Source organism: Drosophila obscura, unplaced genomic scaffold (assembly GCF_018151105.1).
Source record: "Drosophila obscura isolate BZ-5 IFL unplaced genomic scaffold, ASM1815110v1 contig_9, whole genome shotgun sequence".
In the NCBI taxonomy this organism is placed as follows: domain Eukaryota; kingdom Metazoa; phylum Arthropoda; class Insecta; order Diptera; family Drosophilidae; genus Drosophila; species Drosophila obscura.
The window spans coordinates 2,342,470-2,357,447 of NW_024542883.1; the positions used below are offsets into that span (position 1 = coordinate 2,342,470).

Genomic DNA, 14,978 nt, shown 5'->3' on the forward strand with positions numbered 1-14,978 from the left:
CTTGGGAAGAGCGGCCTCAGCCGAAGAAGTGCATTTTGTTAACTTTAAACAAAACCAAGCAGCGGTCTGAGCAGTGTAACCGTTCGGAATGCAGTGCACACCTCTGGTCACACCACTGGTCGCTCGAAAAATATATGACATCTGTTTGCTAGCAAACAGTTTTTCGATCTGAGTACTAGGCTTAAATCAATAATTCTAAAAAATCATAAGCTCAAAAATGTATATACTGACTGAGTACGGGTATAAGTAGAGTCGCGTCCCCAGAAGCGACTCAAACGTTCCTTCTCGTTTAGAATTGCAATTTGGTATTTTTTTCATGTTTTTCAGAGGTAGTGTTTCTATTTTCACATAACACATAACTTTATAAACGCTATAAATCCAACCCAGACACTTTGTAGCTGCAGCATAACGTCTGGAAGATATTAAGCTTTCAAATTTAAATTTGATAATTTTTTAGCGGTATTTTTCCAACACATTTTTACTTTAAGAACTCAGGAAAAGCCGACAAAAAAAATATTTCTTGGCGTCGTTCAAGGTATCGTTTGAAAGAATCGATGGATAAATGGGGCTACCCGAAACAACCTGGTCAAGGCTTTACGCTTCCTGCTCCTCCTTTAGTGTGCCTATGGGATAGTAGAGCTATAACAGAGCATTACTGAAGAAAACTCTGGCCAAGACGGGAGAAAAATACATTGGAAAATTACAACATACAAAATGCAGCTCTCGTGAAGTTTGGAGACGTTATTTTTCCACCATTACACACTAAGCTGGGACTAATGAAAAATTTGTTAAAGCACTGGATAAGTAAGGTAAATCGATGAGCTACCTAAAAACTGTTTTCTACGTCAGTCGCTGGCAAAAGTTAAAAACGACGTATTTGATGGCCCCCAAATTCAAAAACTATTAAGAGATGCTGGATTTGAAACTATTTTATCTACAAATGAAAAAGCAGCCTGGAACCCATTCCGACTAGTTACAACAAATTTTTTAATATCGTTCAAGACCTAATTGAGAGTTATGACAAAATTTGAGTCAACCTGGCACTAAAAATAATTGTTAACTTTTATTCAGTTAACTAAGTCGTTCTGTTAGTTCGTTCTTTTTCGGTCGTTCGTTTTTTTTTTCATAGTTATTTTTTGTTCGTTCTCTTTTGAGCTCTGATTTCTATTTGTAACCGTATGCGTAAATAATGTACTACAATTTGTGGACGGTTAAGTTCGAAAATGTATTTTAATTTGTACTTGGTACTTGATATCTTTTTAACAGATTAAATTTTGTATTTTGATGACGTTATTGATGACAGTAATGAAAAACAGTAATCAATTTGACTTTTGTTGTCCATTATAATTTCAAAAATTATAAAATACACACGTTTATATAATATTTTACATATTATTATGTGAAAACATAAGACTTTCCACCTTATTCGCCATTAAAAGCGTTCGCCTTTTGCGGACTATTTCTCCAGCGGCAGAAAATAGGCGCTCACATGTCACCGACGTGGCAACCAAGCAAAGACGTTTTAATGCATGTTTGTGTAATCGTGGATATAAATCTTTTTCCTGTGCCCACCAGATCAAAGGGTCCTGCTTTCTATTCAGGTACTCCTCTGCTAGGTATTTATCTACTTCTATCATGGAATCATCCGCGTTGTTGCTTTACCTTTTACCTTGGTTGAATTGCTTGTCATAATCGTCCCAAACGCATCTTTTTGTTGGCGAAGTTTTGTCTGTTTCGATTTTGCATGTCAGATCATCAGCAATATTTTCAACAAATCTTGTTTGAGCGATTTTACATTTTAGAGCTGCAACTACTTTTTGAAAGAATTCTTCGGATTTAAAACCCTGTTTTTTTATCTTGGGTGTAGTATGGTGCTTTTCGCATACAAAATGTTATTCTCCAAATCGCCAAACCGTACGGTCATTGCCTCTCTCAGTTTTTCTACGACTTCCTTGAGAACCTCATTATTTGGAATACTATTGGCAATTTATTGCTGCAGCAAGGTGGCCATTATAATAACCTTTGGTAAGGTGACATTATTCTCGGCAGAGACTTCAGTTGTAATTTCAAATAAATGGCTTTAGCATTGGCAATACACCCTCAATCATTTCCCATTCTGCCTGGGTTAGTGCAAGTTCAGGGCGTATAAGTGAAACTACCACCATAACTCCATCTTTTAAAACAGACAGGCGCTGAAACATTTTGTATATTGAGTTCCAACGTGTAGGCACATCTTGAGTCAACTTGAGCTCAGGCAGTTTTAATTGGCTTTGGATATCTTTAAGCTTCTTGAGTCCGGATGAGCTTAGATTGAAAAATTCCACAATTGCTTTGGCTTGGACCCTCACACTGACAATTGGTCCTAGCGCTTTTTGTACAATGTTATTTAAAGTGTGGGCAAAGCATTCAATATAGCGCTAATTTCCTAATATAATAGCCGATACGATATTGGCAGCACTATCTGATGCAATAGCAGTAATTTTATTTTCAATTTTCCATTCAGCTGCCACCTTCTGGAGAAAAGAGCAAAGATTGAGGCCTGTGTGCCTCTCACCGAATGCTTCACAAGCAAGCATATACGAAGATTGTAACATATTCTCCTGATCTACAAAATGCGCCGTTACAGCCATGTAACTTTAATTGGTGAGCGATATCCATCCATCGGTACTGAGACAAACTGCAGATACTGCACCCATCTTCTCTTTCACGTTTGCAATAAACTAACTGTGTACGTTTGGAAGAAGCACATTAGACAGCGTTTTACGTGTGGGCATCTTATATCCAGGACAATACGAAACATCCTCTATCAGCTTCTTGAAATCGGGCTCCTCCACGATCCGGAGAGCATGGTGGCCTTTGAAAATCATGCGCACTAGCTGTTTGTCTAATTGCTAACTTTTACGAGCAGTTGGTGGCTTTTGGGCAAATGCAGCTATTTTTTGCTGCGATGTTGTTGCTGCAGAATTACTGGCCTCAGTACTTCCACTTCCTTGCCGTTCAACCATCTGCAAAGAAGCTCGGTGTTTTATCTTTAAATGTCGTGCTCTGGGAACCTGCAGCCGTGCTCAGTTCCGACTTGCAGTTGGCGTTTTTCTCGTTTACAGCGTCGAAGTGATTCCATAAATCAATATATTTGCGTCTCAGCGAAATTTTCAAATTTGTTTGCCTTTAAGTTCTCTTGCCAGAGTCCGCCACAACAAAATGTGAAAAAGTGGTTCCATATCAGCTCAAAAATAGTGAACAAAACGAAACAAGAAAAAATAAACAGAGCTGCCATACCGGCTCAAACATAGCGAGGAAAACGAACAAACAAAACAGAACGATGAACAAAAAATAACGAACGAAAAATAACGATTAAGATAGTTCGTTCATTTCAGTGAATAGTTCTCTTTTTGTTTTGTTTCGTTTATAACGACCCAACGCTACTAAAAATCCATTTCCTGCACTCCCACTTAGACTTTTCTTGACAAACCTAGGGGACGCTTGTGATGAACACGGAGAGAGACTTTACACACAATTAAAAGTTAAGAAGAACAGTAACAAGCAGTAGAAAAAAAAATTGATCACATACGTTTAAAAACTTGTAGCAAGATAAAACCAAATAAAAAAGTTGTATATCCTTAAATTATACTGAAAGGACTAAAAATTACTGATTGTTGTATGTGTTAGGGACTGATATTCTATATCTCAGGTATTTCTACTTTGGTTTTATTGAAATATGAATACGTAGAAGCGACAAATGTCTTATTTGTGTGGACCTGCACTTGTGAAAAAAAAAGTTATACATTTGACCTGAACAGGTATCCATACCTCAGATTGGGCACAACGAAAAAATAACATTTAATGGTATTTAACACGTACAGGTACCAAAAATTCAACACCTTTTCATTTGCTTTGGGATTGGGAAACACGGCAGTTGGGCCCGCAACCTTCCAAAAACTATTTTTTGTCTATTTTTTCATTTTTTTAGGTTTGGTTAACGAAATATAGCTCCACCGTTTTTCCATAGATGCATGCCAAGAAATATTTTTTTTCGACTTTTCCTGAGTTTTTAAAGTCAAAATTTCGGGGAAAAATACCTCAAAAATTATGAAATTTGAATTTGAAAGCTTAGGTTAGGTTAGGTTGAGGCGGCTGTCGGGATTGTCAGAGACCCGACACACCTAGGCCGGTTTCGGCCCATTGTGATACCGCATATATCGTTCCCTTTTCCCTCGTGAGACCCTATGTTATCCATTATCCCATCCGGATGCCCTTATGAAGCCTGCGATCCGTCTGGGACTTATTGTAGACATGTCCGAAATGTCAATTAGAAAAGGAGCGCCAAAGTATTGAAGTCTCCTTCTACTGAGAGCCGGACAGGAGAAGAACAGGTGTTCCACAGTCTCCTCCTCGTCCTCATCTCTACAGCTTCGACAGAAGTCGTTATATGGGGCGCCCAGCCTGTTTGCATGTGTGCCTATTAGCCAGTGTCCCGTAAGGGAGCGTATGACTGAGCTGCACCTACTCCTACTGAGTTTGCAAAGCTCATCGGTGCGCTTCCTAATAATGTTAGGCCATGTTTTCCGAGTTATGCGACATAGTGGCACAGTTTGCCATCTATCATTTATTAATCGCTTAAAATGTTCTTTTATTTTGAGCTTGCAGGTGGCCATTGGCATACGAATATCCTCCTTATCATGAAGAAGGGGGATTGTTGTACCAGCTCTGGCCAGCTCGTCTGCTATGCAGTTGCCTTCAATGTCCTGGTGGCCCGGGACCCATATTAGGCAGATGACGAACTGATAAGCCATCTCATGAAGAGATTTGCGACAGTTTGCCACGGTAGCCGAGCTTGTTGTTATCGCATTCAGCGATTTGATCGCAGCTTGGCTATCACTATAGATATTTATATGAGTTGCCGCAGGGGCTAGTTCCTGAAGACAGCTCAAAGCTTTCTTGATCGCTATGACTTCCGCTTGGAAGACACTGCAGTGATCCGGGAGCCTGAAGGAGTGTCTTATGTTCAGCTGTTCGGAGTAGATTCCTCCTCCGACCTTGTAGTCCAGCTTTGAGCCATCAGTAAAGATTCGAATGGCTTCCTTTGGACCAGGTGGTCCCTCAAGCCAGTTGTTTCTGTGAGGGATGATTGTTTCGAAGGGGGTATCTGTATACTCCCTCGGAACGCAGTAGTCCGTTTTTGTGGGGACGATTTTGTTTCCATTTAGGATGGACTCATGACCGGTGTGATGTGACACCCATTGGTCAGAGTCTCTAAGACGGATTGCTGCCATTTCTGCCTGCTCCTTACCTGCAAGGTCAAGGCTCTGCAGGCATAGGATAGCATTTAGCGCATCCGTTGGTGTTGTGCTCAGAGCTCCACTGATGCATAGGGCTGCAGTTCGCTGCACCTTGCCCAGTTGTTTAGTGATGGTCCCCTTCGATAGGGCAGGCCACCACACTGCGACTCCGTAGAGCAGTATTGGTCTTACTATTGCTAGGTAAATCCATTGGACTATTCTTGGGTTCATGCCCCAATTTAGCCCAACGGCCTTCGTGCAAGTGTAGAGGGCTATCGTAGCCTTCTTCACTCTGTCTTTGATGCTCAGGTTCCAGCTAAGCTTTTTGTCGATTACCAACCCTAAGTAACTGGCACTGTCGCTGAAGGAGAGCCTGCATCCGTTTAGTATTGGGGGGTTGAGGGACGGGATTTTGTATTTGGTTGTAAACAACACAAGTTCCGTTTTAGAGGGATTAACTCCCAGTCCACGCGAGTCGACAGTCGCGCGAGCTTTGCGGTCATTAGATCGCCGAGTGTTTGAGGGAATTTTCCCGAGAAGATAATGGCAACGTCGTCCGCGTATGTTACCACCTTGCAGCCCTCCCCTTCCAGGTCACACAGAATCTTGTTGACTGCTATGTTCCATAGAAGGGGAGACAGGACACCACCTTGCGGGGTGCCTCTGTTGACATACCTTGACTGAGTGGACGATCCCATTGATGATGTCACTGTCCTGCATGTGAGCAATTGATCTATGATCATCACCAAGTGATGATCCACTCCCAGGTCAGTCAGGGCCTCTGTGATGGCTCCCGGTATGACGTTGTTCAAAGCTCCCTCAATGTCTAGGAAAGCGATTAAGGAGTATTTTTTGACGTGTAGAGATTTCTCTACCGCCGAGATTACTTCATGGAGTGCCGTTTCCGTGGATTTTCCTTTTCGGTAGGCATGTTGTGCGCCTGACAGCCACTGAGGATTTATGGTTGTCCTCAGCTGCAGCCCGACTAGTCTCTCAAAGGTTTTGAGAAGAAAGGACGATAGACTTATTGGTCTGAAGTCTTTTGGGGTTGTGTGTGAGGGTTTCCTTGCTTTGGGGATAAAGACTATTTTAGCCTTTAGCCAAGCGCGGGGGATTTTTCCCACTGTCAGTATCTTCCTGAAGATACTTTGCAGCCAGCTGATGGCCATGTCCCCGGCTTTTTGTAACTGAGCCGGAATGACTTGGCCCGGGCCAGACGATTTGAAGGATTTGAAGCTGTTTACTGCCCAACTAATATTCCGTTTTGTGAGGATGTGCACCATCGAGGTCGGCTCGATGGTCGTACACCCAGGAAAATGAGTATCGAGTAGAATGTGTAGGGAGTCCTCACTAGAGTTTGTCCACGTACCATCCGTTCTCTTGAGATATCCCACCGAGGGGGATGTTTTTGACAGGATCTTGCGTAGCCTTGCGGCTTCTGACGTGTCTTCAATTTCGGAGCAAAATTTTTGCCAAGAGGCCCTTTTTGCTCTCCTTGTTTCTTTTTTGTATAGGGTTAGCTTACTTTTGTAATTTTCCCAGTGCGCTTCCTCGCTGCTGCTTTTGGCTCTGTTAAAGAGAGTCCTGCAGTCTTTCCGGAGGGTATCTATATGTTTAGACCACCAGGGGGGTTTCTTTTTCCCTCTTGGTTTGGTTGAGGGGCAAGCTGCCATGAAGGCCTTATTGCAAGCTTCCGTGAAATTGTCCACAAGACGATTAAGATCGTCTTGTGTGTCCGGGCATTTTGGGGCTAGGGGGGGAGTAATTCCTCCATTTTTGCACTATATGTATCCCAGTTGGCTTTCCTGGGATTAGTATAGTTAGTGGGTATGGTGCTTTCGAGCGATAGGATTGTCTCGATGTACCTGTGGTCGGAGAAGGAGTGGTCCTCTAGGACTCTCCAACTTTTCATTATGTCTGACAGTTTGTGAGACAATAGAGTGAGGTCAATAACCTCTTGACGGTTTTTTATGATGAAAGTGGGGTCATTACCCCGATTACCAATAATTAGGTTGGAGTTTAAGATGAAGCTGAAAAGTGACTCACCCCTTACATTTGTATCCGAGCTCCCCCATTGGGTGTGGTGAGCGTTGGCATCGCAGCCTATTAATAGGCTTGTATCCGACTTCTCGCTGTCGCTGGCTATCTTGCGAACGAGGTCACTGGGAGGATCGTTTTCCTCTTGAGCCATGTAGGACGACACCAGGTTCAGGCGTGTCCCTTGTAGCTCTAGGCTAGCCGCCGTGTTGTCGCCATTGCTAAAATTGTGGAGCAGAAAGATATTTAGGTGCTTTCTTGCTAGTATGCAGGTTCTAATTTTACCTTCAGTTTGGGCTACAATCAGCTTGTAGTCCTTCGTCGCTAATCCACAGACCCTGCCTTCTACCACCCAGGGCTCTTGGATTAGGACTATGTCCCCTCCGCTTGCGACTAAGCGGAGTATTAGGGCAGCGGATGCTGCTTTACAGTGGTGGAGATTTATCTGCAGAAGCCTCAGAGACTTCATTAGAGTCATTCTCCACCACTGCTATATCGGCGTCAGAGTCGTCGAGAATCTCGTCCCGACACAGCGCCTCAAAATCGAGCATCAGCTCCGTCTCCGAGGAGTAGCTCTCCAGGGCCGGCTCCGGCTCCGGGTCTACTTCGGGTGCCTCGATCTCCGAGGCAACGTCCTGCTCAACCGGGTTGTTGACAGAACGCGCCTCGGCCGCTGCATCCGACTTGTAGACCTTCATGGTCACCGAGCTGAACCCGAAGTTGAGCTCTCCCTTTTCTGCCTCGATCGGGGCTAGCGATTCCTTATTTAGGACTACCACTGCCTGATTTGTGGGGCCCTTTGATGCCTCCACTTTGACCACCTTCCAGTCTGAGGTTGGCAGTGTTGGGTTGCATCTCTGCAACATCCTGAGGATCCGCTCGGGCTCCTTAAAAGTGGCCGGCACCCATATGCGAGCCCTTGGTCTACTGGGCACCTCGCTCCAGTCCACAGCGACGAGCTTCGCCCCAGCGTAGACCTCTCCGATTTGCGCCACCGCAGCTTTGTATAGCTTCACGGAGCGCTCATCTTCGCAGGCTACCACTTTAATGCTCCCCTGGAACCATCCCATGTCTTTGCAGACTGGGGGTGGCCCGGGATCCTTCTCGAGAAGCTCGAAGCAGCGGTCGGCCAGTGCCGCTTCCACCCACTTCCATTGGCTTCTGGGTATTTTCCCCTCCGCGCTGCCTTTGTCGAGAACGCCTATCAGCGTCCTCTCCTTGGCAATCTGCGCGAAGGATACGTTTGGTATCACCCTGGAGCGCTTCGCGGCAGGTCCGGGCGTCTCTTGAGAGCGCTGCCTCTTCGGTTGTGCGGCCACCTTCTGTGGCTCCACACTGAAGTTGGGCAACTACACCGAGGCCCATTCCACTTTTTTCAGCCAGTCTGCTGTTGGACTGACTTCCTGGCTGGTGTTCTGCCGACGGAGTATGTGCCCAGCACTCCTCTTTTCGGCATAGCTATATTTCCTGGTTTGGACACTGGTTGATGGTAAGCCATCACCCGCCGCTTCACCGGAAGGTTGAGCAGCCGCAATATTGCTTAGCTGCACTACCATGGTATCAGTTTTGGGTGTTGGCTTTCCACCCATCCCAGGTTTGGGATGGGACTCACCCGGATTCATACCCGCGTCCTTCACCGTGCAGGTCTTTCCTGCGTCTGAGCGGATCGGGCCAGGCCTTTGGGCCGCTGCCTTCTCCCGCTTGGGATTTCTCCCTGCAGGCATTTGGGGAGTGCCTCTCTCGTTTTTGTTTTTGTCGTTGTTTATATTTTCGTTTTTTTCCATATAGTTCCCACGAGCTGCAGAGAAGGGGAACGGTCCACCCCGGCAGAGCTCTGCGTTACCCGGGTAAGGCATAATTAGAGCAGGGGGGTGCCAAGTCCCTGAGCTCTCCGTTCACGACTGGGCTAGTTTTATACCGGGCCCCAAGCCAGGCTGACTCTTAGCACGGGTCGAATGACACCTTAGTCCGGCCCGGTGTGAGGTGAGTGTTGGGGCTGGGATGTGGGTGGGTATTGTGTAGGGATGGGATTGTGTGAGCTACTTAATGAGAGGCGGCACCACAAGCGCATCGTCAGTGTTGCTGCGTCGCGAACTCCCGCTGGCTGTCCGGGACTGCTTATTTCGGTACTCTTCCTCAGAGCCAACTTAGTTGCTACTCTTTGGGATGCCCGCTTATTCGCAGCTGACCTACCCACTAGTGTAGGCCGTTCGCTATCCGCAACCTGCGACCCGTCCGGTGGCCTCAGCTACCTAGGCCCCCTTTGAGCCACCTCAAAGCCCAATAGGATCATCGGATTTGAAAGCTTAATATCTTCCATTCGTTAAGCTGCAGCTTCAAAATGTCTGGGTCAGATTTATAGCTGCATTTGTCAGCTTTTCAGAACTGCAACGTTTTATGCAACCAGATGCAACTTAAGTTATTTGAAAAATAGAAGCACTACCTTTAAAAAAACCATGAACATGAAAAAAAAATAAAAGATTTAAAAAAAAAAAAAACACAAAAATAAACCATAAAAAACCAAAATTCTTTAAAAAATTTAAAGTCCCGAAATTCATACAAAAAAAACGTTATTTTGGGCTACAGCGGAAATGTCGTGTCGACTAGTGTAATTAGAGTCGAAGGCCTCTGGGAGCTCTAGCTGGAAAAACTGGACCGGTCAACTGCTCAATAGTCAACGGTCAACTGGACCGAATGAGCACACTTAATTATTGAAAATTTTAAATCACACACATTTTACCCGAATTTGCGCATAGCAAAAACAGCAGAACTGGCATCTGAGCTTGTTTGTGTTGGCTAAAGATGGACTGATAAAAAATATTGTACATTCAATTACCCTTCGAAGCTAATATTTATGTTGTAACCCTAGATGGTCATCCTTCGTCAAAACGCCTACTTTTTACGTGTAGATCATGTACATCAGATAAGGATGACCATCGAGGGTTAAACTAAGGGGTAAGCTCCCTAGGCACTAACTTCGCTCGAGCGTCAACCCCCGGTTTAGTCACTTCGTTCGCTTACACAACCATTCACACACTGCGCTTTATAAACACATCACAATCGCAAAAAGGGCTTTTAAATTTGGGTATTGGAATATTAAAAAAAAACAAAGTCAAATTCAGATATACTTTTTTGTAAAGTCAAGTCAAAGTTGAAACGAGAAAGAACTTTGTGAGTCGCTTCTGGGGACGCGACTGTACTTACAGTCAGTATATAAATTGTTGAGCTTATGATTTTTTTGAATTTTAGAATTAAAAGAAATTTAACATTTTCCATTTTTTTTGCTACATCTGTTACATCTACATCTTTAATGTATATTCCACATCTAACATGTAGATTATACATGTACCAGATTAGATTCTACATCTCCTCCGCTAGGGTTTGTGCGCGCACTGAACGCGGTAGAGTGTGCGAGCGAGAAAGAGAATGAGTCTCTGGCAGGGGGAGGCGGAGTAAGCAACTGAAAATTAATTTCTTCATTTTGGCTATAATTATGATCCGAACTGATTAAGATTCGGCAGTCTGGTAGATATGGTCATTCTCTACGATACTGCGTTTTTAGTTTTATCGTATCTTTAAAATTGTGCCTGCCACAGATTTTCGTTCTTTGTGGTGGCGGAAAGGGGCGGGCGAAATTTTGAAATACACTTGTAACAGTGTGATGTCACATGAGTCTGGAAACCAAATTTGGTTACCCTAACTTTTATAGTCTCTGAGATCCAGGCGCTCAACAAGACGGACGGACGGACGGACGGACAGACAGACACGGCTATATCGACTCGGCTATTGATGCTGATCAAGAATATATATACTTTATGGGATCGGAAACGTTTCCTTCTCTGCGTTACACACATCCACTTTTACCACAAATCTAATATACCCCTTAACTCTTTTTTGAGTACGGGTATAAATATAACGGATACTTTCAAATGACGTCATTTGTAGCCGAAGTTGTTTATTAACCCGCCTACAATCTAAGTTATAGGTTAATACAATTAAAATTGTATATATTATCTTGCGTGACGCCTGGCCAATCGTTGGAAATTTGTAGGATTAATTTCGAATTTTCTTATTTTTCGCACAGTCAGCTGTATGTTGCCTGTTCGCGTGATGGCAATTCTCCTTCGTTGCTTTTTTTTTGCGCCGAAAAACAAAACGGAAATCATTGTTTATCATATCGCTCTCAATTCATTTCGAGTCCGTTCAAATAATTCACCGAGTCCGATAGTTTTACATAAACTATTTTATTCGCTAATATTTTTTAAGAAACTAAAACCAGACTTTTTTATTTCAGAAATTCAAAATGAAAAGTGTGCTTTTTATATGCAGGTAAGCAATACGTAAGACTTATTAATTTTATACTACAATTTTGGTAAAATGTTTTTAGCGCACAAATAAAGCATCCTTCATACCACAAACTAAATCTGTTAGAGTATATTCCAGAGCACTTTATGAAACATGGCATATTGAGTTATTTTATGAAACGTACTTTTTAAAATGGTTTACTTTTCCTCTGCCTACGCTCTGTTGTTGTTCGCTTCGCTTCTTTCCTCGGCTTTAAAAACTTAAAGAAGTCCTTTTAGAAATCTTGTGTAATGAAGACGTATGCAAATGGGATAGTTATTTTAGTCGTTTTAGACATTATTCATCTCGATCGTCGTGATCCGACCACACATAGGCACCCAAGTGGCCCATGCGACACCAAGCCGAAGCCTGTTACGCGCCCAACGGACCAAGTGGCACTTCCGCATAGTGCGTGGCGCGTGTATCCGAACGATCGCGAACATCCAGGAAAGATAGGGGTTAGTTTAATATTTTAGAAAAAATTAGATCTAACGAGAAGGAACGTGTGAGTCGTTTCTGGGGACACGACTCTACTTATACCCGTACTCAGTCAGTATATACATTATTGAGCTTATGATTTTTTAGAATTTTAGAAAAAAAAAAAAAAATTTTACATTTTACATTTTTTGCTACATCTGCTATCTACATCTACATATACAATGTCTATTCTACATCTAACATGTAGATTGTACATGTTCCATTCATATTCTACATCTCCTCCGCTAGGGGTTGCTCGCGCATTGAACGCGGCAGAGTGTGCGAGCGAGAAGGAAAATGAGTTGCGTTGTCGAGGGCGGGAGGGGGAGGGGAAGCAACTGAAAATTAATTTCTTCATTCTGGCTATAATTATGATCCGATCTGATTCAGATTCGGCAGTCTGGTAGATATGGTCATTCTCTACGATACTGCGTTTTTAGTTTTATCGTATCTTTAAAAATGTGCCTGCTACAGATTTTCGTCTTTTGTGGTGGCGGAAGGGGGCGGGGCGAAATTTTGAAATACACTTGTAGCAGTGGGATATCACATAAGTCTGGAAACCAAATTTGGTTGCCCTAGCTCTTATAGTCTCTGAGATCTAGGCGCTCAACAAGACAGACAGACGGACAGATGGACAGACGGACAGACAGACATGGCTATATCGACTCGGCTATTGATGCTGATCAAGAATATATATACTTTATGGGGTCGGAAACGTTCCTTCTCTGCGTTGCACACATCCACTTTTACCACAAATCTAATATACCCCTCTTTTTTGAGTACGGGTATAAAAATGCAAAGATACCTAAGAAATAGTAGTAATGGGATAGAAATGTAAGTATTAGTGATTAAAGAAGAGGAAGGGAATTAGTGGTGGATATTATATGGTAGAAGGAATTATAATCCGAACATAAGAACTTAAACGGTTCATGCAAGGAATAATTTGATCTACAAAGTGGAAGGAACAAGGAAATAAAGTTGCTCAGGTTGTGAACGAAAATCACACCAAGCTTTTCTCTACGACTAACTAAGAATGGAAGGTTTATTAAAGCAATCTACGAGGGTAAGATGGCGTCCAGCTTAACACCAAGATCATCAACCAAGGTAATTCTGTCAAGAGAATCACCTCAGAGGGTGTAAGGAGCCAATAAGGGGCTGGAGCGATAAAATGTCATTAGTTTGCATTTCCAGGCCTTTAGGTGTAAATTATTTGCACAGAACCATGACTGAAAAATATTGAGATCGGATTGCAAGCGAGAGAGAAATGAAATGTCCTTATACTGGACACAGAGTTTAACATCATCCGCATACATGAGTACTTAAGAGTTTGTTAATACTGAAGGCAGATCATTAACAAAGAGTGTGAATAGTAGTGGGCCTAGATGGCTGCCCTGTGGTACTCCAGAAGTTACCTTAACAGGTGGAGAGAAGGATTTTTTGAAGAGGACTCTTTGAGACCTAGAACGAAGGTAACTAGAAATCCATCTCAAAAGATTAGGCGGAAACCCTAAAAGGTCAAGTTTTTGTGGTAAAAGGGAATGTTTACAGAATCGAATGCTTTACTAAAATCAGTGTAAATGACATCCGTCTGCAAGTTGCCTTGAAAGCCTTTAATGATAAAAGAGGTAAACTCTAATAAAATTGTGGTTGTTGATCGTAGCCTTATAAATCCGTGCTGGGACGGAGACATAAGTGATTTGCATTGATGTTGCAAGTTACAATTTTCTCAAACATTTTAGGAATAGCGGATAACCTATATAATTCTTTGCGTCACACTTGCTCCCTATCTTGTGGAACGGAATGATAAAAGATTCCTTCGAGATCGGGTGAATCGGTGCATGAAGAATTAATGGATAGGGTGAATAGTTTAAGCAGGGGTCCACACAGAGCGTCGTCACAGTACCTGAGTACAAAGCCGGGAACACTCAGGTACTGGTGAATACACTGGCTTAACTAGTCGAAGAACATGAAGCAGTGAGCTTTCATTTAACAAGGGATTGAAAATGCCGCTTGACCTGGGTAAACTGTATGGATACGGCTGACCATAGTAGCTTTCTTGATAATAGGTTGTTTGGAAAAATTGGGCAAAGAGATCGGCAATTGCCTGATCATGGTTTGCGGTCGAATTAAGAAATGGTAGCGAGGATGGATGTGCGGACGTTCTACGATTACTATTAACGAAGCTGTTAAACTGTTGACGGTCCTGTAAAAAGTGTATCCTGCATAGAGATAGGTAATTTTTATAGCATTAAGCATAAAGAACGGAGAAATTTGACCGAGCTATTGCATAGCGAGAGAGAGAAGAAGGACAACAAACTTCTTGAAATTTTTTATAAAGACTTGATTTAAAAAAAGATTATCCGTTCGATCCAATACAGTAGGTCCAATATCGACCTAATATTCGAATGTAGGATCGTAGGAGTCTTCAGGTATAGTGAGCGGAAGGGCTCGGGCTAGCAACACTATGGTCGGATCCGAGACAAAGCACAGATCAAGCCCTAGTCAAGTACCTAGCAAATTTAAATTGATATGCAATGACTGCACCATCAAGTGGCCCATTCGACACCAAGCCGAAGCCTGTTACACGCGGAACCCAGGCAGAAACGCAGCCCTTCCTCCCGCCCAACCGACTGAAGGGCGCAGCCGCATGACGCGCGACGCGTGTTACCGAACCGATCACGAGAATGCAGGAAAGATAGGTGTTGGACTAAAATTCGAGGAAAATTAGAGCTAAACACAACTCAAAGAGCTAAACATGCAAAGATAGCTACTGATTACGAGAAAGGTATGTTAATATTAGTGATTTAAGAAGAGGAAGGGAATTAGTAGTGGATATTATAT

General features: G+C 43.1%; 1 protein-coding gene and 1 pseudogene across 2 annotated transcripts in view; one reads left to right on the top strand and one right to left on the bottom strand.

Annotated features, from left to right (window-relative positions):
* The first annotated feature begins 761 nt into the window (after positions 1-761).
* The window catches only part of LOC111080785 (thrombospondin type-1 domain-containing protein 4), a 109,042-nt gene continuing 94,825 nt past the window's right edge, over positions 762-14,978 (top strand). Inside the window, exons 1-2 of one of the 2 annotated variants that reach the window (XM_041595923.1) lie at positions 762-809; positions 11,611-11,645. In XM_041595923.1, coding sequence (XP_041451857.1) covers positions 777-809; positions 11,611-11,645 — 68 coding nt within the window. In that variant the 5' untranslated portion in view covers positions 762-776. Of the gene's footprint in view, positions 810-11,610; positions 11,646-14,978 lie in introns of those variants that run through there. The other variant, XM_041595922.1, reaches the window with a different exon arrangement.
* On the bottom strand, positions 6,168-7,800 carry LOC121405299 (annotated as a pseudogene).